At 41.3% G+C, this 24,511-nt stretch overlaps 1 protein-coding gene across 1 annotated transcript; it reads left to right on the top strand.

Moving 5' to 3' along the window:
• Positions 1 to 17,644: 17,644 nt before the first annotated feature.
• LOC121757601 lies at positions 17,645 to 18,736 on the top strand. Its single transcript, XM_042153122.1, has one exon. It carries the CDS (start codon positions 17,645 to 17,647, stop codon positions 18,734 to 18,736), a length of 1,092 nt encoding a protein of 363 aa, XP_042009056.1.
• Positions 18,737 to 24,511: the final 5,775 nt, after the last annotated feature.

The raw sequence follows: 24,511 nt of genomic DNA, 5'->3' as shown, positions 1-24,511 counted from the left end.
GAACCCAGCCGCACGCACGTCTCGGCCAGCAGCTCGCGCACAGGGTGCCGCTGCTCTCGGCCACGCACCGCACCAGCCGCTTGTCTTCACGGCACGTTGGGTGTCGCCTGCTCTCGGCCAGTAGCACTTTGACCTCTAATTTCGGCCTGTCTCGGCCCCAGCTGCTCCCACTACTTCGGCCAGCATCACGCACATGGTGCGTCACTCTCGGGCATCGCCGGGTGCAGCGATCGGGACGCCTCTCGCCTAGGGCTCGGGCCTTGGTGACGTGTCGGCATCTCGGTGACTCTCAGGCGAGCCACCGCACCACGTCTCCGCCCTCCGTCGATCTTGGTATAGGTTCCGACTCGGGTGTGCGGTTTCGGCTGGCGGCGTGCACGAGCCCACGCTCGCCTGCGCGTCACCCCTTGATCGCGAACCCTCGACTCCCACTCATTCCACTACCCTCCTCGAATACACGTGGTGTGATCCTTCTCGGCGCAAGCACCGAAGGATCGCACGTCTAGTGTTATCGAGCAATTCAAGTTCTTTGATTCGATAGTTCTTGAGTTCATTATGCATAAAATATAACAACTAAATACAAGAACATGCTTCGAAATCAAATAACACATGCATACATGAATTTCGCGAAATTTAAATCCAATTAATCATAGCCAAAGACTGGCTCTGATACCAATTGAAGGGGTTGGCAGCGGAAGCGTGCATCAAAATAAATTACATAATAATCAGATCTATTTAGCAGATTATTTAGACAAATTCTATTCGAGTAATTATCACATGTATCATGCTCATAACTTGAATTAAACATGCTTTAAGTATAATTGAAACCTAAAACATGCTTTTCTATGGAGTAGGAATAATACCTTATTGATTCTCCAAAGAATCGATGATGGCTAGCGACTTCTCCACGTGAAGCATTGAGTACTAGACCACGGATCTTCTGACTGGTTCCCGAGCTGTATCTCGAAATCAGTGTGGGCTGATCTTATCAAAATACTAGGACTTGAATAAACGGGACAGAAAAATCGATCTCGCAGAAGAGAGCTGGAGAGAAAAAAAAAAATCATCCCCTACTCTGTGTTGGAGTGGATGAAAATTTTGGAGTAAAATTAAAGTGTATTTTCTGTCTCATTTATTCTCCTATTTATATTAAGTTCATTTTGGGCCCAGACAGGGATCTATGGAAGGTTTTGGATATGGGCTCCTCCAATTTGCTTTTTACTAATTAAATTGAACCCACAATTTAATACATGCTTTAATTGGAATATTACGAGCAGCCACTACAGAAGTAATATTGAACTCTCCTTATCCAAATCCGAAAGTACATGTAATCCGAGTTTCCGTTTTAACTTTCATTTCCCGCGCTTAAGATATAAATGTCCATTAATGAATTAATGTCTGCTATGGACTTAATTAATTAAATTCTTATTAATTCCAAGAGTGGACTTAGCATGAAACACTTATTTATTATTCATAGAGTAATCAAACTCCAACTAGCTAGGTTACGAATAATAAAACATTGTTTCACGCTCCTCTTGAGGACATTATCAAACGAGACTCACCTCGCGCACGATTCAACATAATAGCAATCCTAGCACCGCTAGATATTAATCACCACTACCCAATATGTCAGGATTATTGTGTTGTGAAAACCCGCACCATTTGATAAGTCAAAGCAGTGCATAATCAATATCGTATGCTCAATTATAACATACATTGATTAAGAAATAAACCTTTATCAAGACCTCGTCTTTCAGTAGATAGCATAAAGACTCGTCTTGCTGTTAGATCCGTTCAATGCTTTACCACATCAATGTCATCTTATTTCAGTAAGGCTTAGAAATATGCGGACTGGCATTGCAACCTTTCACGATGGGTAATCTAATTCCATCTAGTTTGTGAAATTCTCGTTTTTATTTGTTTAGAACTGATCATGTTACCTTAAAGTGGACGTCGCCCACAACCGGTCTACTAAAACAAAGACTTAGACTTTGTTAAATTACTTATACATTTAAACATGCAATAAACATCCATTAAATGTAAAACATAACAACATTATGACAAAAATAATCTGTTTTATTCCTTGGAAAATAAAATAAGAGTTTTACAGTATTCAGTCACTCGAAAGGTGATTTCTAGTTTTTACAAGTTTTTATTCTTAAAAATCCAAAATTTCTTGTTTTTTCAAATAGTAGAAGACGCCAAGTAGAAGGTATCCAATTTGTGATAGTTTTCCATGTGTTCGATATCCGGTACTGACCATTTGCTATACTATATATACCCTGTATACTTGCAGGATTATTTAATGCTAATAAAAAGTGCATCAAATCCACACTTCAAACAAGTGGAAGGAACTCTCAAATATTCTACTCTGAAAATTATACAACAAAAAGTTCCTTTGATGAAGCTTGAGGAGGTATTTATAGCCTCCAAGTCGTGTGCCTTGATATGGTAAATCCTTCTTCTAGTATGGTCTTGGAGAGAAAATATGGCAATTTCTGTGCACAGCTTTTTCCCAGCGGGCAACTGCACTTTGTTCAGCGGTCGCTGCAAATAATCTCGTAGCTTCTGAATCTCGATTAGTGGTCGCTGCACTTGTTTCAGCGGCTGCTGGAAATCCCTCCGTTGCTACTTGATCTAAATCAGCAGTTGTTGCGCACTTCCTAGCGGTCACCGGGCGTGTTCTTCTTTTCAGCTCTTATTTTCCGAAGCGGACCGCTACAGAGGCAGCGATCGTTGGCGGTCATCGGTCGCTGGCTCGAATACTCCAGATTTTGCACATTTCTCACAAAACACGTTAAAATACCAAAATAGATAAAATATGCAAATAATGGACTTGTAATGCAACTTTGACACTATGCAAATAGATAAAATATCCAAATAATGGCCTTAAAACAGTGCAAAATCCGAGCGTATCAACTCCCTCAAACTTAACTCTATGTTTGTTCTCAAACAAAACATAAAAGAAACATAAGTAGACACAGGGATTGCATAAGGACTAGACGTCGTAATTGCCTAAAAATATGGAAGAAATAGATTAAACATGAAATAACGCATTCAAATCAAGTAAGACTTATTAATGCACTTTCATTACTAACTCGTACATCACCTTGAAATCATGCACTCACAATTGGGCAAACTTCTAAAGATGGGAAGTGCATATCTCTTACTCTCAAAGTGTATATGACAATGTGTATAAGCACTCAAATCATACATCATGTAAAGTTTACCATAGGCTTGCCCAAAGCCTAATCTCTCCTCTACTAGATGTGATTAAGCATCAAAAGTCCGCAAGGTCTTTATTTTTTTTGTAATGTAGGCTCTTTGGTAGGTGAGAAATATTTGGCTAAAAAGTAACTAAAAAATAAAAATTCTCAAGTAGAGTAAAATAGACTCCACTTTTCTTTCAAATCCAAGACACTTTTGACAATTATTCTAACTTCAACTCACTTTCCCAATCATTTGATTTTTCTTTCTTTTTCTACTCAACCTTTCTTTCTTTTGTTTTTCTTTTCCTTTTTATACTATTGGCATCTTTTCAAGATCAAGCACACTTTGAATTTTTTTATTCTACAACTTGCACTTTTTTTTATATATAAGCACACTACTTTTCCACTTTATTTCCTCCTTATCTCTCTAATTCCTTTATAAAGCAGAATACAAACTATACTAACCCAAGGAATTGTCACATTTAATTTGGTCTCCAAAAAATAGGCTTAAAAGCTCAAAATTGGCTCCAAAGGGTAAAAGAGATTTTTGAAAAGGGTAAAAAATTTGGATATAAAGGTAGGCTATGAAAAGATGCCCTAACATCTTCCCTTATCAACTTAAACACTATGTAAACTTAGGCAGACGAGGAGTAAGTTCTAGAAACATATACATGCATGCTGATAAATAACACAAGAATGAATTAAGACTCAAATCTCACAAGGTATAAGCATAATTCAAGGCGAACAAACAATTCACTAATTATGCACATTTTCACCAAACCGTCAAATCAACACGTCAAGCCATACTTAATCAAAGACGAAAAGAACTTAATATCATTGGCAACTCAGTCTAATATGTCCTTATACATGCGTGTTTCTACGTTCTCCATGTTATGTCCCATGACATATTTTTACCTTCGGGTTCTTTTAAAACAGAAAGAAAACAAAAATCCTAACTCATGGTCCATCACGTCATCCCCCCAAACTTAGTCAAAACTAAGTGTAGAATAAGTTTGTAGAGTCGGCAGGGACGTGAGTAATCTATAAAAGTAGTAAAGATACCTTGAAATTTTGCGCTGAGGATGGACAGGGCAAAAATTCAACAAAAGATGAAAAAATGCGGCTGGATTACGGTGAAAGGTCCAACGGGCCCTTGGGAGTGTTCTAGCGGTCACTGGAAGAGAGTTAGAACCATTCCAGGAGATGCCCAGTGGGCCGCTGAGCAAGTGCTAGCGGTCGCTGGGAGTGGTCTAGAAGCTGCGAAAATTTCAATCAACCCAAAAACAAAATTAAACACAAAAAAACTCAAACACATAAATTAAAATTGTTCAAAAATCAAAATAAACATTGTCTTCAAAAATAATTGCTCATTTAAAGTCATGAGCTTAACTCTTCAATCTTCATTCTTGAGGAGGAAGGAAACGAGTGCTAAGCTCGTCAAAGGCACCAATCAAATAGGCGATGTCGCCACTCATGGTTTGGCGCTCCTCTTGTGCTTCGGCGGTCATCCTTTGGAGCTCGGCTATTTGTTGACGTTGTTGCACATCTTGAAGCCTTTGAGTCTCCCAAAATTCTTGCTCCGCCGTCCGCCAATCCCCTTTTGCCGTTCAACCTTGACGGTTGAAACATTCTCTTGTTGTTGCTCCACCCAACAATTGTAGTATGAGACATATTTTGCATGTAGGAGAGTATTTCTCCTAAGCGGGCGGAGGTGTGGGCTTGGAACTCTTCATTGGAATTGGGCCTCCCGCGACGACGGTTGGCTCTATTGCGGCAGCAATGGCCCTCTACTTCCTCTTCCTCATGATAATTTTCAATAGCATCAAAGGTGGGTGCGTGGGTTTCGATGTGCCTTAAGCGTGCTGAAGAACTCGAGGGTGAGTCTCCTATACGAGGGCCATCGCCCTTTGAACATGTCAATGAGGACGTTTCTCTCTCTAATGTTTCCCAAACTCCAAAAATCCCCCAAGATGCCCAAAGTAGTTAAGGGCAACTTGTGTGGATACCGAGATGGCATTGTGTCCCTAGCAGAGACCCTCTTCCACATTGCCTTGTGGTCCTCAGTGACGACGGTAATGCCATAGCTCCTTACACTTTCCTCACGTTCTCTTGTTGTCATTTTCCTACAAGAAAATTATTTCTCTTAAAATAGGGTATATAGTATAAAACAACAAGGGCTCCCCCAAACTTGTATTCAACTATATAAAGCAAATAAGCACAAGAGTACAAGTTTGCATCAACAATATCCTAAATTGTTCTAACATAACATGTATGATCAACTTCAACAATTTAGGAAAAAAGATAAACCATCCCCCATCATGTATTTATCCCCTGTGTAGAGACGTATCAACATATTCAACAAAAATCAACAATCTCTAAAAACAATCAAAGTATCACAATTCATGGAAGTAATAATAGCCACACAATGTTAAGAACATGATTGTGACATCAAACAATGAAGAACAAAAAGGAGAAATCACCAACAATGAAGCATACTATTCACCAACCATGGAAAGCACATAAAATCATCATCAAACTCATCCTCCATACTAAAGAATGATCATCTGAACAATTCAACAATATAGAGCAAGTTCCATGAAAGAATTCAAACAAAAACTAAGAAATTTAAAAGATGAACATACCTTGAGTTGGAGAGAGTTGGACGTTGAAAGCTTTAAACAACGATGGGAATGGAAGAAAGAGAGTGTGGGTGTGTAAATTTGGAAGAGAAATGGTGATTTTATGGAGTGGGGGTCGTGTGCAAGGGAGGAATTGTGAGTGTGGTGGAGAGAAGGGAGAAAAACTCACCTTTTATAAACTGAATCGCGTCACTAACTCTTCGCTAGCGACCGTTGGACGGTACATTTGAAATGGGCGCACTCCACCGGGCCGCTGTGGCTCGCTCTAGGTCCAAACCTGTTCCTGCACACTGAAAATAAGAGCGACCGCTGTGGGAGTATGCACAGAAAAATATGCATGAAAAATTTTATGAAATAATAATAATAATAATAATAATAATAATAATAATAATAATAATAATAATAATAATAATAATCATAGGAAACAAAGCATAAATAAATAAAAGGGGAAAGAAATCGTTGGGTTGCCTACCAACAAGTGCTTTTGTTTTAAGTCATTAGCTCGGCATTGAGTGACCCTTCTAAGTGGGTGGACTGGCGACCCTCGTCATGTACATCGCAAATGGAATTATTTTGTTGCAAACTTTCTTCCACCACTTGATTTTTCCATTCGCGGTCTTGATGACATAGACCTCGGAGTCAATGAGATGCAAGGGCTTCTTCTTCCTAGTAGTCATTTCCTGCAAGGAAGTATGCAAAAGTTTAGGCTTTTCTTATTAACGACTTGAGGTTCAGGAGTGACTTTAAAAATTCAAGGTTTTGATGTATCTTCCCTTTCTAATGGTCTGAAAGGCTTTGATTTGTCACACATCATGACCATCCTGCATTCTTCTTGTTTCTTTGCCCGACGTGCCTCTTCATACTTGATCATCGCACTCTCGATGCGGTAAGTTGATTTGTTATGGTTGTCACTTATAGTGATCTCGCCTCTACCTAAATCAGTGAGAGCTTTGCAAGTGGCTAGAAACTTTCTTCCTGAGATTAGAGGTACTTGCTCATCTACTTTCATACCGAGAATAATGAAATCAGCTGGGAAAATAAAATCATCAACTTTTACCAATACATCATCAATTACTCCTACAGCCTTTATTGCAGTGTTATCGGACATCCTTATGATCACATTAGTTGTTTTGAGTGGCCCAATATTCAGCTTTTCAAAGTACTTCAAATGCATGATGTTTATGCTAGCTTCCAAGTCGCAGAGAGCTTTATCTACCTTGCCATCTTCGATGGAGCACCTAATGATGAATTGGTTGGGATCCCTCTGCTTCACGGCCATCTCCTTTTGTATGATCTCACTGCAATGAAGAGGTAGCTTAAGGTCGGTCTTTTTGAGCTTCCTTAACAATTACGTACCTAGGAATTTCCTGCAAAGCATCAACGAGAGGGAGGTTAGTATGGACCTTGCAAAACATATATAAGAAGTGTAAAAGTTGCTCTTCAAGCTTGATCTTCTTTTTGGGCTGAAAAGGAAAAACAATCCCATTGTGTTGCACAGGCTGTTTGGATTCGGCTGCTACTGCCTCTTTTCCAGCAGCCCGTTGCGGTGTGTCCAGAGGTCCACTGGGAATCGCACAGTCCCCAGATTTCGTCCCCTAGATGCTGGCTTCATCCTTTGGCTTCTTGGCAACTTACTTCTTGTTGATATCAGTGACCCGTGCTGCTACCTTGGCTCTTTCCTCCTCTGCCTTCTTATGGACTTGATCCATTTGAGTTTTTATTATCGAGACATTATAGGCGATGGTGTTCATCCCCGCGTCAAGGTTGTTCAACCTTGATTCAACGACCCCAATCTTGGGCTCGTTGGCTTTCCTATCTTCCATTAACACATCCAAGATCTTCAAGATCCTTTGCTCGCACTTCTCCTCTTTCTTGAGTGGCTCTACTACTCCTTTGCTCACATTGAATCCTGCAAGAGGTTGGAGAAAGTTGTTGTTAGAGTATGAGAGGTTAGGATGAGGGTTATTACCATTAAAATTATTAAAATTGCCACCCCCTGACTAGGGCGGTAATTGTTATTATATGGCCTGTTGGGACCACCCCCAATTTGGACATAGTTGACGTCCTTAGTAGAAGGAGGAATGTCATTCTAGGGAAGAGCAATGATAGATGTAGGTGGAACTGGCTCTTCCCTCTTTGATGTGTCCATCTTGTCGATCCTAACTCTCAACTCTACCAACTCCTTAGCAAAGGAGATGTCATCGACTTCATCAGTAGCAGCTACTCTCCTAAAGTTGTGTCTCTCCTTCGACCATCCCCTGCTATTTGCACCAAACTGACTCATGCTAATTTTGCAATCAAAATGACACCCGCAAGTGTACGGGGTTTTGTAGCACATGACAAGCTAAATTATCGAACCACAAAGACTAAAAGCCGGTTTGAGTATTATGATGCAACTTGTACACATGGCAAGTAAAGGTTTTTTTGGTTTTTCTTAACTAAGAACTAAGAGCAAGTAAGCAAATAGAGACAAATTAACTAAGTAAAGCAAGTAAAAGATGGTTTTCACACAAATTGGTAAAGGATAGGGAAATGGATCTGTTAGAATGGATCAAGTATGTCATCTAAGGGTCATGCTATGTCATCTAAGGGTCATGCTCATCTATTGGGCCTCAAGTATGGTTAGGAAAGTCGGGATGATTGGTTAGACCCTCTCTCGAGTGAATCTAACTCGTTGGTTGGCCTCTAATGTCGGAGTTTCCTCCCTACAAGTCAAGGCCGACTCCTAAGACCTACGGACTCAAGCCCTCTCTCTAGCACATGCATCTCTCAACCACATGGGTTGCACGGAATTGTTGATTACACATCTATCCTAATCATGCATTTCTCAATGACAACAATTAGGCAAAAAGGATGTATCAGATTGGTAGCTAAGAAATTAGACAGTGAAAGCTCAATAATCAACAAAACCAACAAAATGAGATAGATAAGCATTCAACCATAGAATCAATCCATACAATCCATTCAAACTTCACCAAATCCCTACTAGAAACTTAGCTACTCATGATCAAAGTTAAAATAAAAGGAAATACAAATAAAACAAAGGAAAACATAATGGAAATGAAAACTAGAACTCCCTATAGGTGGAATTGATGTCGGGGAGTCTTCTACTTCAATCTCTTGAAAGTGGAAACTCCTTGCCTTCAGATCCTCTTCAATCTCTAGATTTCTCTCTTGATTTGGTAGTGTAGGAGTTAGGGTTCGAAAATGTGTGAGTCGGAGTGAAAAATGAGCAAAAATGGGCATCCGTGACAAACGCCCGACTGCGCGATTTGTAAGAGGAAAAACGCCCGGTCGGGCATTCCGGAAGAATCGCGATGAACTCTCTGGAATCAACCCGTTTGCTCCGTTTTGCCCGTTTCAACCTGTTTTCACTTCAAAATTCCGACAAACTCATTACTTCAACTAATTGTTGACTAAATGGGTGAAAACCTATAATAAATATCTTAATTCAATAAGAACATGGGTTAAACACCTCTAAAATCATCCTAAACTATAAGTTTGTCACAAACTCTTCAATGACTGTCATGGCGTCTGGTCCACTCTTTCGTAGGAATCCTTCATTCACTCCTGAATCTAACATGGCAACAAAATTTTTCAGTAAATCCATTATATAAAATGCCTACTTGATGTTCCACTGAGAAACCATGGTTGGGGAATTTGCGGAGGAGACAATAACATACACTAGGGGCGTCAATCCAAGATTTGTAACTCCTAAAAGCTCTTCTAACTCGCAAACCTCCTCTCACGATTATGTTACAAGTCAATAGATCATCATTGAATGTATCACTCAAACATGAAGCAATTATCCAACACTTAGAATAGAAGCAAAGTAATGAACACAACATATATTAACTAAATAGGAACCGTATACCAAAGTAGTTACTAACACATCCCCAAAATTCTATGAGTTTAGTTACACATGATTGAATAAGCTAAAAACATAGTATTTTGTAGGAAAAAACATAGAAAACATGAAAACTAAAGCAATAGAACCCAAAGGTTGAATCTTGTAGTCTTGATCCTCTCTTTAATCCACACTTCAAACACCTTGGATCTTGATAAACAGTGGAAGGACAAACAAAAATGTAAGTTTGGGGAAGTTGATACGCTCGGATTTTGCACCGTTTTAAGGCCATTATTTGGTCCGTTTTGAATGTCAAAGTTGCATTACATGTCCATTATTTGTATATTTTATACATTTTGGTATTTTGACATGTTTTGTAAGAAATGTGCATATTTGAGCTTAAAAAGTGAGTCAAAACGCGAAGTAGGAAATTTGGAGTTTCAGGTAGTGTCCAGCGACCGCCGCAACTTTGCCGGCGACCGCTGGCGCTCAGTGGCTGCCACTTCTGTAGCAGTCTGTTTCGGGAAATCTGTGCATGGAATGAAGACACGCCCGGTGACCGCCGGGCAAGGCGTGACGACCGCCACCCCAGAGTCAGAAGCCTCGGATCAATACATAGCGACTGCCGGCCAAGGTGCGGCGGTCCGCCACAAAAGAGTAGCGAGCAGATTTGCCCTAATTTCTCTCCAAGATTTACCATATTTTTCAACCTTTTTCCTTATTTGAGAAGGGGTGATTTCTCCCCTATAAATAGCCCCTCAAGCTTCATCAAAAGGATCCTCTTTTTGCAACATATTTTTTAGAGATTAAAAGTAAGAGTGCTTCATTGTGCAAGGAGTTGAAGAAGGATTCAAGAACATCAAAGCTACAAGGATTCTACCTTTGAGTTTTATTTGTTTTAGTTTTATGTTCCAATTGTTTTCCCTTCAATCTATGTCTTTAGATTATTACATCATGTGTAACTAAATTCGTAGGATTCTAGTGATGTGTTAGTAATGACTTTGGTTATACAATTCTTTTTCTATTTAATACTCCATTTTGTTCTTACTAGGGACTTTGGTAACGACATAGGATTCTAGGGAGTATCCGTTTTATTCTTACTTTGTTTCTTCCTTAAGTTGTTGGATAATGCTTCACATTTGAGTGACACATTCTGTGATGAATTAATATAACTTACTACATAATCGTGAGAGAAGGTTGGCGAGTTAGATCCACTTAATAGACACTACAATTAGCTTTCTTTAAAATGGCACTGTTAATTGAGAGTGAGGACTTTTCAAGGGTCTTAGGAGCTTTTAGGAGTTACGAATTTAAGATTGACAACCCTAATGTTTGTAATCAACGTTTGCATCGTATGAGCATAAATTAGGTGACTTGTTCTATCAAAGTAAGAACTGTGCTAGGGTATTGTAGTTGGAACTTGTATAAACATAACTGGGAACGCACATCCCTGGAATTCCCTTATCTCTATACTTTTATCTCCTTTCAAAAGTTCTTTTGTTTTAAAAAATTCTCAAAATCTTTCGGTTCTCCAAATAGTAATTGAGTTTTAGTAGAGGATGGCCAGTTTGTGTCTGTTTTCCCCGTGATCGATATCTGATACTAACCTTTAGCTATACTATTCCTACTTTGTATACTTGCAGGTATTTATAGTGCTAATAAAAAGTGCATCAGTTGCGCACTTCCCAGCGGTCGCTGAGCGTATTCTTCTTTTCTGCTCTAATTTTCCGAAGCGGACCGCTATGGGGCAGCGGTCGTTGGTGGCTAGCGGTCATTTGATGAAATAACTAATTGCAGAAGAAGACTCCCCCTAGTAAAGTATCCTCATTTTTCTCTGGCACCCAAGAAAAATGTGCAACCTAGAAGACAGTCTATCCATTGGAAATGGTAACTTCTCTCATTTTTAATATTAGTATAGTTTGAGTGTCAATGTATTATTATGGAGTACTCTTTCTATCTTCCTATAAGTAATGAAATTCGGTTGTTTTTAATTTTAGTTTAATTTGGTTTTGTTTTTTTGTTTCTTTCAGGTTGTGTATGCGAACGCGTTTTGGGAAGGACAACTTAGAACTGCTCGATCTTGAACTTGAAAGGACCCGAAGGAAAATAAGAAGTGAGCAAGGATCAATGGCAGACAGAACGAAGCTCGAGAGGCTTCAAGCCATGGTTAAGATGTTGATGGATGAGAGAGACTCGGAAAAGGCTGCCCGCGAGGCAGAGGAAAATAAGGATAAGGAGATAGTGCCCGTGATGCACATGTTCAATCATGAGAATATGATTACTTTTTCCAAAGGTCCTCGTGTTGATGCTAACAATTTTGAGCTACGAATGACCCTTATACAAATGGTCGAGCAGTCTCCTTTTGCAGGTAGGGCCACGGAAGACGCCAACCGCCATCTCTCAAAGTTCGTGGATATTGCCAACACTGTAAAATTAAATGGTGTCGACGACGACGCCATAAGGGTAAGACTTTTTCCCTTTTGTTTGATTGATTCTGCTAAAGAGTGGTTTGAGTGTATGCCCACAGAATGAGTCTCCACATGGAAGGATATAGTGGCTGCTTTCCTCGACAAGTACTATCCATCGGGCACGATTTTAAAGCTTAAGAGTGAAATCATCAAATTCATGCAAGGCCATGACGAGTTGCTCTACGAGCCATTTGCTCGTTTCAAAGCCTTTCTCCGCAAGTGCCCTAACCACGGTTTCACCGTGGACCATCAGGTAGGAATCCTTTACAATGGATTTAATGAAACGATTTGTGCTATGTTGGATTCAAGGGCGAATGGAGGGTTCTTGCGGAAGACAGGACCGGATGCAATGGCGGTCATTGAGGAGTTCGCCACCAACAGCAGGGGGTAGTCGAACGAAAGGCACAACTCGAGGAGAGTAGCAGCCATAGAGGAGGCCGAGGAGAGCTCCTTTACAAAGGAATTGGCCGAACTCAAAGTGTGGGTCAATCAAATGGATACATCGAGAAAAGAGGATCCGTTCCCACCGACCTCCGTCATCGCAGTCGCCAAACCCGACACTCCTACCCCTTCTATGGAAGATGTCAACTACTTGCAACAAGGAGGCGGTCCCAGCAGACCTTATAACAACAATTATCATCCTAACTAGGGGGCGGTAATTTCAATAATTATAATGGGAACCATCCTCATCCTAACCTTTCGTACTCTAATAATAATTTCTTGCAATCCACCCGCAGGATTTAATGTTAGCAAAGGTGGAGTAGTTGAGCCTATCAAGAAGGAGGAAAAGTATGACCAATGCATCATGAAGATTTTGGAGGTGCTAGTGCAAGACAGAAAAGCCAACGATACCAAGATTGGGGTCATGGAAGCAAGGTTGAACAGCCTCGAGGCCGGAATAACCACAATTGTCACTGCCGTCTCAAACATTCAAACTCAAATGTACCAAGTACACAAGAAAATTGAAGATGACAAGGCAAAGGCAGCAGCACGAGTGGCGAACATAAACAAGAAGTGGGTCGCCAAGCAAAAGAAGGAGGAAGACAACGCCTCCAGCGCCAAATCTGGGCGCAGCCCACCGCCGGGCCATAGATTGGAATCTGCCCAACGCCTGGCGGACCGCCGCATACCATGTAGCGGCCCGCCACTGAAGAAGCAGAGGCGCCCGCCAAAAAGAAGCTCGTGTGGCACAACATGATTGTACTCCCCTTGCAGCCGAAGAAGAAGTTCAAACTTGAAGAACAATTCAAGCATTTCCTCAATATGTTTTATAAGGTTTATACTAATATCCCTCTCGTTGAATCGTTGCAGGAAATACCTAGGTACGCAAAGCTACTATAGGAGGCAGTGATGAAAAAGAAAAAGCCAACAAAAGCTGACCTTAAGTTGCCTCACCATTGCAGCGAGATCATCCAAAGGGAGAGGGCAGTGAAGCAAAGGGATCCCAGTCAGTTCATAATTAGGTGTTCGATTGGAGAAGGGAAGGTGGACAATGCCCTTTGCGATCTAGGGGCTAGCATGAATCTCATGCCGCTGAAATACTACAAGAAGCTCAACATCGGGCCTCTCAAGACGTTAGATGTAAGCATAAGGTTGGCCGACAACACGACCATTGACATACTTGGATTTTACATGGTTTTAGATGGTGGTTTTGTATGAATTAGATCATATATCTTCTTGTTGTAGAATTGAGATACAAGTCTTGCCGGGCGAAATTACAATTGAAAATAAAACAAGGAAAATTACACGGAAATAACTAAACAAATTACACGTAAAGGATTGTGGAAAGCGGTAAGCCGAGTCGAGGAGTCCTCTTTCCGCAAGACGAGATACGCCCCTGTAGTGCTCACGGTTTGGCGTGTCGTCCCCAAAGATAAAACGGCTTCGTCTCTGAAGTAGCAGCACCGCTAGCAGCAGAGCTCCGGCGAACAGGAGTGAGGCGGGGGCAGAGCTTCGACGGGAAGTTTATGCAGAGAGGGAGAGAGCGTGTATGCAAAATGCTTGAGTATGTTGTTTCCAGAATGCAATGGAGTCAACAGCCATTATGTGTGTCATGATGGATTGACTGTAACCGCCGGGGGTTATTGACTGGTGCACTAGCCAGTGGGAGCTGGAGAGACACGACGCACTTGGACATGCTACACGACGGGATACACCATGGACCGACGGGGTCCATCGGGGACCTTTTGTCTCCCGTTGTGAGTCGGGGTCCAGCGGGGACCTTTTGTCTCCCGTTGTGCGTCGGGGTCCAGCGGTAACCTTTTGTCTCCCGTTGTGCGTCGGGGTCCAGCGGGAACCTTTTGTCTCCCGTTGTGCGTCGGGTCCTGCGAGACCATGACGTGGACTAGGACCCGTCGGGGATAGCGTTGAGTTTGGGTTGGTCTAAAAAGAACAAGCGGGGCACGAACCACGCTCAACGACTAGCTCCAAAGAACAGCCCAAAGACCACCCAAAGACCAATTGCCAAGAACCAAGAACCAAGGTCCAAGGCACCAGACACCCGGTGCACGGGGCATGGGGCACGGGTCACGGTGCGCGGCTCGCAGGTCGCAGGCGGGCCGCGGCGCGCGCGTGTGGGCTCTGTCACCCGTCGTATTCCACGATAATTATTACACATAATAATTCATCTGATTAAATACTTCATCAAAGAAGTTTATCATCCCCGATGTGGGATAATTAACACTTAGTTAATTAATCCCTTAGTCTTTTCATATAGCTCATTTCTAGCTTTATTGTGACCAACTTTAATATATTATTCCTCACTCACCTGGAATCGAATTTGAGAAAATGAATATACTACGGTCATCTACTCGGAACGTAGATCGATGTTATTGCATTTAATTTCACAAAATTAAATGTCTTGTACCATTTATTATTAGTAAAAATCATTTGACCAAGCACGATTCCAACACTTCTATTATTAGGCATTTTTATATCTATTTCTCTATTATGTTGGTATGATGACCATTTTGTTAAGAATGTGTAGAAAAAGGTGCAAAATAGGTGGATGTGCAGCAGAATTGGTTTGAGATAATTTTAGTGGAGATTTTGAATTCCAATCAACCTTCAATGCATATCATTCTCTTCGTCTTCAAAAGAGCTTCGCGTGGGTATCTTAAACACCTCAATCGGAGCTCAGTAAAAGACGTTATGGCCGTTTTACAAGCACTGCGCTGTCTAGAAAATCTCACGCGACCGGGGGATTTTTACCCTTTATAATTCCAACCGGCCGGGTGTCGCAAATTGAGCGCTGGAAGGTCAGAAACTGGTCGAAATTATCACCCGGCCGGGTGATTTTTACCCTTTATAATTCCACCCGGCCGGGTACGCTATTTTGGCGTATTTTTATGCCAAAAAACGTGATTTTTGATGCGGATTAAAAGGAGAAATAGCCTAGGGTTCAATGCATTATCTCCCAGCCGCAAAAACACACACTCTCTCTAGGAAGCACTATTGGAAGAAGATTGGAGATTCAAGCTTCAATTCCTCCGCCAATTGTAATCCGTTTCATGAATTTCGTTGTTTCCCTTGGTTTTTGTTTGTTTTCTACTTTGAACTTGAGTAACTAAACCTTTCATGTAGAATTCTTGGTGAAGATGCATTGATTCATAGTTTTAATCCAAATTATTTCGTTTTATCTTGCTCTTGCAATTGTTTGAATTATTTTTGTGCTTTTTCCTACTAATTGCTTGATCACCAATTGGGAGTGTAGGGTTTCTTAGAGTAATCGGGAGATGAAATAATTAATCTTGAAAGAGGAATAATTCACACCTTTATTCAATAAAACTCGGGAGAGTTGAGATTCTGAGTGGGATCATTAATCTAATAAAACTGTTAGGAGTTAGGTCTAAGAATTAGAAGGGGACTTCAATTATTACACCTAATCTACGGATTTCTCACCTCGGGAGGGGGTTTAATCTACAAGTGTTATTGATTAAACAATTCTGGGAGACTTTAAATGGTAAATCGGTTTTTAGGCTATGAGTTGTGCATTGGATCCTTGAATTCTGCATATTTCTCCATCATCTTACACAACTTGCTTAATTGCTTTCTTGTTTAAGTGTTCTATTTTAATCTCTGCATTTACATTGTTTTCAGTAGTAGTTAGTTTTAAAACCAAAATTTCTGATCGTCTGGATAATAGTTCAAATTAGTTCGTAGTACTTAGGTTGACACTTAATTTTCTTTATGGGATACGATATACTCTTGCTTGCTATTTGCTACGATAACCCCGTACACTTGCGGGTATTATTTGGGTAAAATAAAGTTGAGTCAAGTTTTTGGCGTTGTTGCTGGGGACAATTTTATGTTATATAGCTTGATATCGTGATAATAATCAAGATTACTACTTCATATTTTACTGCTTTATTTTTCTTTTAATTTTAATTTTATTTTTTTTGAGTTCTCACATTTGTGTTTCTTGTTCAGGTGTATGCACACACGTTCTAAAGGCTTGCCTCTAGAACCTTTCGATCCGGAGATCGAAGCAACAAACCGGAAGAGGAACGCCTATAGGAGACTCACACAGAAAATTCAAGCTTCTTCGCCTAACCGCATAGAAGCATCCTCAGTTCAAAGGGACCTTTCACCCATCCGATCACCAGTTCAGGACCATATTCTGTTTGATCCTGTTTCTCCTAGTCTGATGGAGTACGAAGAGGTTAACAACGGTCCACCACCCCCTCCTCCCAATTATAATGAGCTTCTACGACAGCTGGAGGAGTTGCGTCAACAGGTCAACCGTGGACCACCTGTGCCTGTGCAGAATCAATATGTATACCAAGGCAAGGCAAATCCAACTGTCCATAGCAACATCGCGGCCAATACTTTTGAGCTAAAAAGAGGACTGATCCAGATGGCGGAGAACATTTCTTTTAGGGACAAATCCACAGATGACCCTAACAAGCATATCACTAGGTTCATTCAGATTTGCAACACAACAAAGTTGAATGGAGTGACAGATGAGCAGGTTCGACTAAGGTTGTTTCCTTTCTCTTTAGAGGATTCAGCAAAGGACTGGTTAGAGAGTTTGGAGCCAGGATCAATTAGAACATGGGATGCTATGGTGGAAAAATTCTTGGAGAAATTCTATCCCCCTAGTGAAGCTATAAAGAGGCAACACGAGATCATTGCCTTTCAGATAACTCATGCAGAGAATATCAGAGATGCATGGGGGAGGTTTAAATCTTTGATGAAACGGTGTCCCAACCATGGGTTAACCCCGACAGTTCAAGTCATTACATTTTTCAAGGGATGTGTGCCTGAAGCAAAAAGGGAGTTGAACTTGAGCTCAGACGATAATTTTCTCAAGAAATGAGTGAATGAAGCCATGGAAGTAATAGAGGAGCTTGCATCTAATGACGAAGGATGGAGCAATGTGAGGAGTAAGGTGCATAGGGTGGCTTCCACTACAGATCATGATCCAATAAGCACCTTATCGACAAGTTGGATGCTCTTACAATGAAATTTGACTGCATGGCGATGGGGCAGCCCTCTCAAGGACCCCAAAGAGGTGTAGAAGACGTGAACTACGTGCAACAAGGGGGAAACAACAAGTACTATAATAACCAACGCCCTAACTATCAGGGTGGAGGTTATAATCAGTACGGGAACATGGGGCATCACAACCTCTCTTATGGGAACCCCAATAATGCTCTGCAACCACCCCCGGAGTTCACAGTTACTGATGGAGTGGTTAATGATCCAAAGAAGATGACCACGGAAGACATACTCAAGTCTTTCATGCTACAGTCCAACAAGGTCATGGAGCAGAACAATCACAGGATGGAGAAGGTTGGGACAGATGTGCAAAGTATGGCCACTCATCTGAAGAACATCGACACACAAATCAGCCAGATTTCCCAGACTGTGAGTACTATTACTCAACCGGGAAAATTCCCTTCGAACACCATCATAAATCCCAAGGACTGCAAAGCTATACATCTGAGGAGTGGAAGAAGCTATGAGGGACCTCCAATGCCATCCGAAAATGAGGATAGAGTAGCAGAAAAGAGAGCTGAAGAGAAGGAATTGGTCGAAGAAAATGAGACTGTGCAGATTTCTACTCCACCTAAGGAGAACACGACTATACATTCACCTACACCACCTACAGCTCATAGTCCAGTTGAAGTGAGGATCCCTTATCCTCCACGTGTTCAGAAGAAGCAGATAAATGCTCAGTTTTCAAGGTTCTTAGACATCTTTAGGAAGGTTAACTTGAATATCCCATTGGTGGAGGCACTTCAAGAAATGCCTACATATGCAAAAATCCTAAAAGATATGCTCTCCAAGAAGAAGAGGTGGACTGACTATGAGACAGTGAACATATATGAAAACTGTAGTGCCATAATTCAGAAAAAGCTACCAACCAAGCTTAAAGATCCTGGCAGTTTCAACATCTCATGCGTCATTGGAAATGACCGACAGATAAAGGCACTTTGTGATCTAGGGGCGAGCATAAATTTGATGCCATTATCGTTTTTCAGAAAGATGAAGATCGGCACTCTCAAGCCGACAACAATCACACTGCAGATGGCAGATAGAACCATCACCTATCCTAAAGGAATTGTTTAGGACGTTCTTGTGATGGTACACGACTTCATATTTCCCGTCGATTTTGTAGTGTTGGATATGGAAGAAGACGTGAATGTACCGCTTATCCTGGGGCGTCCATTCCTTGCAACGGGAAAAGCATTGATAGATATAGCAAAGGGAGAGCTCACTCTTCATATGGGTAACAAACGCCACATCTTATCTATCTACAATGCTATGAAGAGTCGTGAGGAAGAGGAACTTGTTATGAAGAAGGAGTGCAAAGTTGTGCATGTTGTAGAGGTCCAAAAGGCATAAGAAATTGAGTCCACATTTGGGGATTTTTCTTTGCCGCAGTGGATGTTTGGTTCATGTGGTGGATCAAGTTCTAAAGAAGAGACTGCATTAAATCCTAAAGTGAAGGAGAAGAAAACAAAAGCTGAAAATTCACCCAAAGTGGAAACCAAAATTTCTGATGGAGCTCTGAAAAATACTTGGTGGAAGAAGAGATTGGCTAGATCATATGCTTCCAAGATTGACAGAAAGTCTAACACCTCCAGTTATGGCGTGACATGATGCAGCTCATGGAGGACGTCGAGTCAACGATGATAACCAAAGGCACTGTAGGGGAGGTAACCCCTAGTAGGTAACTTTTAATTTTATCGTTTCAGTTTGTTTTTGGTGTGTTTTGTGTTGCTTGCATACCATGTAAGTCTCCCTTCTCCACTAACTTTTCAAACTTATTCTTTGCATAGCTTTGAATAAGTTTGGGGGATGATATGGTGGATAGGGACACTAATGAGGTACTTATTTTATGGCTTTATTTTTGCTTTAGATTGATTAGTTGTCTTTTGTTGTTTTTTTAATTTATTTTGTTTTAGGATAGAATTGCTTTGTCTTGAATTGAAAGTTTTCTTGGTAGTAATTGGGGTGAAGACTAGTCCTCTATGATAAAAGAACCATCCATTTTGAGCCATCACTTGACCATTGACTTGAGAGTTTGAGTAATAGGGTGCATAAGAAACGAATTACTTGTTTGCCTTTATTCATGCTATTTACCCAAGTGAGATTTTTGAGCCTTCAATTTTTTCATGTGTGTTCTATCATCAATTGTGCATATGTTTCTAGAGCTTGCTCCTGGTCTTCTTGAGTCTACATAGTGACCTTAAAGATAGGGGAAGATGTTAGGCCATCGTTGTTAGCCTCATTTTTACCTAAACACTAACCTTAATATATAACATCCTTGATAGCCAAGTTTGAGCCTTAAGCCTTTTCTTTTGTCAAGTTAATCAAGTGAGTTGGGAATCCTAGACTCTAAATTTATTGAGATATGAAAAGAAGAGTTGGGAGAGTATAATTGAAAAAAAAGAGTTGGTTGAGTTTGTACTAAAAAAACGTGAACGGAAAAAAAAAGAAAAAAAAAAGAAAGAAAAAAAATTGTATATAGAGAATAATTTGAGGTCTTTGGAAGTTGGGAAGTAATTAGACAAAGTCTAGTTTTTATCGAGAAGTGTTTTGAGGATGGTTGAAGTTAAAAGTTGATTGTTGTGATTTCTTGGGATTTTACGTTTTAGGAATTTCAGTCACTTTAGCCAAATATTTTCTCACCTTACCAAAGAGCCTACATTATAACCTAAATAAAAGACCTTTCGGACTCTTGATTTATTGTCACACGAGGTAGAGGAGAGGTTAGACATTGAGCAAGCTTATGGTAAACCATGCATTTTTGTTTGATTTGAGTGACTACTTGATATCTTATACACTTTTTAGTGAGGTGAATATACACACATATATACATCCCGAGTGAAGCATGAATCCAAGGTGATATACGAGTTAGTAGTAAAAGTGCATTCGACAGCTTAACTTGATGGAATTTGTATTGTGATATGTTTTTTTTATTCCGTATTCTTTGAGACGATGATTGAAGGGAGGGAAGAGCTGAATCGGATCGTGTGTGTTTCGTGTGCTTACAGGGAACACTAATACAAGTGCTCAGTCAAGACACCGTGCTTCTTAAATCCACTGGATCACTAGGTCCAGGAACCCAAGGAACACAGAGTGTTGTTGTCGTTGGACACGCTCGACTCTCCTTCAAAAATTAATCCCTCAACCCAAATTACTATTAAATTAGTATAGGGAAGTGGGGTCGATCCCACGAAGATGGATTCGTGAGTAGTGTTTAGAGACTCTGGAAACAAGCGGCTGCTGCCACGCAAAGGGTTGAGGTTTATAACAACTACCACTAGACCTAGGCACAGAATTTAAATGCTAGACCTAAGAAACAGAATACTTGTAAAATCAGACATCAACACCGAAAGAAACAATAGCTCGCTAGACCGTGTAAATGATTAACTAAATATGACTAGGCAGGAAGAATTAAAAAGTGGGGACCAGGACATTCAAATAAGGTAAGTACGGTAAAAGCTGCAACTAACAAACTCATGCAATTTCCTATCCCACTCAGAAACGTAAATGAAGAAAACAGAGCATACTCCTAGATTCGAACAGAATATAGAAATCGAGACGCCGGAAACTCGCTACGAATCGGAAGTACATCAGATCTACATAAACGGAACGAAATGAAACGAAAACACGTAAGCTAGGCATAAAATTAAACCAACACGACTCAGATTCACGTCGAATGCTTAATCCACTCCGGATCCAAGACATCCGAACTCAACACCCAACACAATCAACTTCATAGCTCCGATACTCACAGATCTACTCAAATCAACTCCAGATCCCAACAATCACAGACAACCCTACGACATCAACAAGTTAAGAACCCGATTCATCCACAAACAAACTCCATTCTCCCAGATCCAACCACAAACCTGCGATAATCTAGAAAACAACCAACTCCAACAATCCAACTCAGAATTCAAGTAAACATAATCGACACACAAAGATCAACACAGTCGGCATAAACTAAAACGAAATTTGCATAAACACAGAGAATATCCAGAAAACAAAGAGGTCCGAGCCTCGAACAGCGAAGCTCGGCAAATTCAGCAGAAACGTAAACGGAAAATAAATTGTTTCTTCGCCCTCAAGTAGGACGGTGTTACCACCAGATCGAAAAGTGCGTAAGCTAGAAGTGAACCTCAAGTATGCCCTGAATTTCCCACGAAAGAACCCAAGTGTGTGAAGAAAAGTGAACTAAGCTACAAGCTGTTGGCGAGGTCTCCAACCGAGAAGATCCCTCCAGCGTGCATGCTTCTCTCTTTTATAGACGCAGACATAACCTTCTAGAGTCTTCCTAGAAATCTCTATTCTACCCTTCAACTCCGAGGCTTCCTCCGTCGAGCAATTTTCCGCATAATGTCCACTCTTTCGCCTTCTTCCTAGGTCCACGCAACTGTCTCCCTTCTTTGTTGGACCTGGCGAAAATCTTCACACACCTGGCTTAAAACGCGTGTTAGACCCAGAAATTTCACGAATTAAAGCCCTAGACCTATGCATGAAATTAGCCTTATCAAACTGCTCACACTTAAACCATGCTTGTCCTCAAGTATGAAAGACAAGAAAATGAAATAAGGCGAATTTCAATGCACGGTTCCCAAGAACGATCCTACAAACAAGAATTAACAAAAACAAAAACCTAGACCTAGAAAACTAACAGACTCAGAAAAGAAAATAACACACAAAGAACATAAAACACAACACATAATCATGCACTAGCTTCAACTTTTAGGCGACTGTCCCCACAAGCTTAAGTCTTCTCCGATCGTGTACAGTCTCCAAATCCTCCTTCTTCCTCCGTCAACCCAAACGGTTCGTCAGTTTGTCCTAGCGGTTAGGTTCGCTCGATCACTCATTCCTCACCAGGGATGTTAGGATCAGAAACGCTCCAAGGTTAAAGTTACACCACTGATGCGTTGGGTTATGAGAGTTTCCCCTTTTTATTATCTCCCCTCTTTTCTGGGTAAGACAAATATTTCCTAGGTCAGGTAATTTTTACTTCCTGCCCTTAGATAATTAAGCTCCTTTTTCTCTTCTTTTATTTTCCCCCTGGACTTCGTCCAGCTTATACCTCCTTCTTTTTTTTTCTTTTTTTTTTCCCTGGACTTCGTCCAGCTTATACCTCCTTTTTCCCTGGACTTCGTCCAGCTTATACCACCAGCTCTGGACTTTGTCCAGCTTATTCCTTCATAACCCATTTTTTTCTCCTTTATACTCTACTCCCTAAGCATCAAGTGGCTGCCCATTTTTTTACAAGTTAGCTCAAAGTGTTTAGGCTTAGAACTCACTTTATAGTAAGGCTGCACAGCTAGGTTATCTAAGGTATCCTCTATCGTCCTCACTTCATCCAAACCGCTTTTAGTTTATTAAGGAAGAGGGCATCAAAGTTGACGTATATCTTATCTTCAATCGCTCTCACTAAGGGAATATTTCTGCCTTATTGTATCCACTAGCTCATGCAACACGTAACCTAAAAAAAAACTATAAGACTTACAGTCACAGACTGCACCTATTCCCTCCCCCTCCCACTTCACTCAAGCTTGTCCCCAAGCCATCCTAGTGAAGGGGGGTAAATAGGGAAGTACAAACATGTAAAACAGAAAATCAAACAAACAAACAACGTGCCAAAACAAACAAACTTCTCACACTTAGACCGTACACCGGGCTAAGTGGGAGAAAGCACAACAACCAAAACCAAACATGCAAAACAGCTCAACCCCTTCTCACACTTAGACCAGAAATTGGGCTAAGTGTGGAAAGTAGCAACACATATGTACAGAGCAAGCATGCTGGCACAGAACATTAAAACAAACAAAAAGCAGAAACAGAAAGCAATAAAAGACGAAAAGTAAAAGTTACTTGGGTTGGGGGAAATTAATTCGGGGTCTGGCCCCCTCGGGAGCCAGACTTGGGCGGCACAGCCTGTTGGGTCACTTTAGCTTTCTTTCTTGCCGGTGATTCCGGCTTCTCTTTCCTCTCGTCAGTCTGTCCGGGTACGGTCTTCTTCAAGGTCATGGGTCTAGTAGAGGACGAAGTGATTAGAGGCTTGGTGACTTGTGGCTGCTTCCGGATAGATAGATCTCCTGGACTTGGCGCCCTGGGTCCGCCACTAGGTCCAGGAAGTAATATTGGTGCGTCCGGGAATTTCTCGCGCAACCACTTCATCATTGCCATCATTAACGTGACACCCTCCGTCATCTTCTCAGTGCATCGGGTCGACATTGCCACCAGATCAGAAACGCGCCCCTTGAGGGCCACCATTTACTCCCTGCCCTTCTGAACCTCCGATCTCATTTCTACCATTCTCGTTCGTACTCCGGCAACTTCCTTCCTTAGTCTCTCAGCTTCACCACTGTCTTTTCCTTTACCCCGCAGGGCCACAATCCTTTCCATCACTTTTTGAATCTCGGATCTCATCCAACTGACTTCCTTTCTCATGCATCCACCTCCACAAAATTGGCTTCTTGGCTTCACCTGCATCAGCAACGCCCTTCACACCCGCCACCTCTTGTTCCTGTTTGATCTGGGCCTCCGATTTACCAACCTCGTAAAAACAGACATCCCTCTTGTGCATGATTAGCAGCCCCTTGTTGAAGAAGTACTCCATATTGAAAACCTCGGGAGGTAGACACATCTTCACCTCCCGGCAAGCCTTGTGGATCTTCATAATCACATTGCGCTGCAGATAAGCTCCCAGAAGGTGGCATGTGTATAGATGCCGGGAGGGATTGGCAGTTACTTGGTGGCAGGCTTGAGCTAACCAGTAGCCTAAATGAACACGTACACCCGTGGCCATGCACCAGGTAAAGTATAGGTCGGCGGTTGTCAAGGCGGTGTTGGCTATGCCCATCAGGT

Source organism: Salvia splendens, chromosome 12, assembly GCF_004379255.2.
Source record: "Salvia splendens isolate huo1 chromosome 12, SspV2, whole genome shotgun sequence".
Classification (NCBI taxonomy): domain Eukaryota; kingdom Viridiplantae; phylum Streptophyta; class Magnoliopsida; order Lamiales; family Lamiaceae; genus Salvia; species Salvia splendens.
Note: the sequence above shows the minus strand (reverse complement) of the source record. Positions and strands in the feature narration are given on the sequence as shown.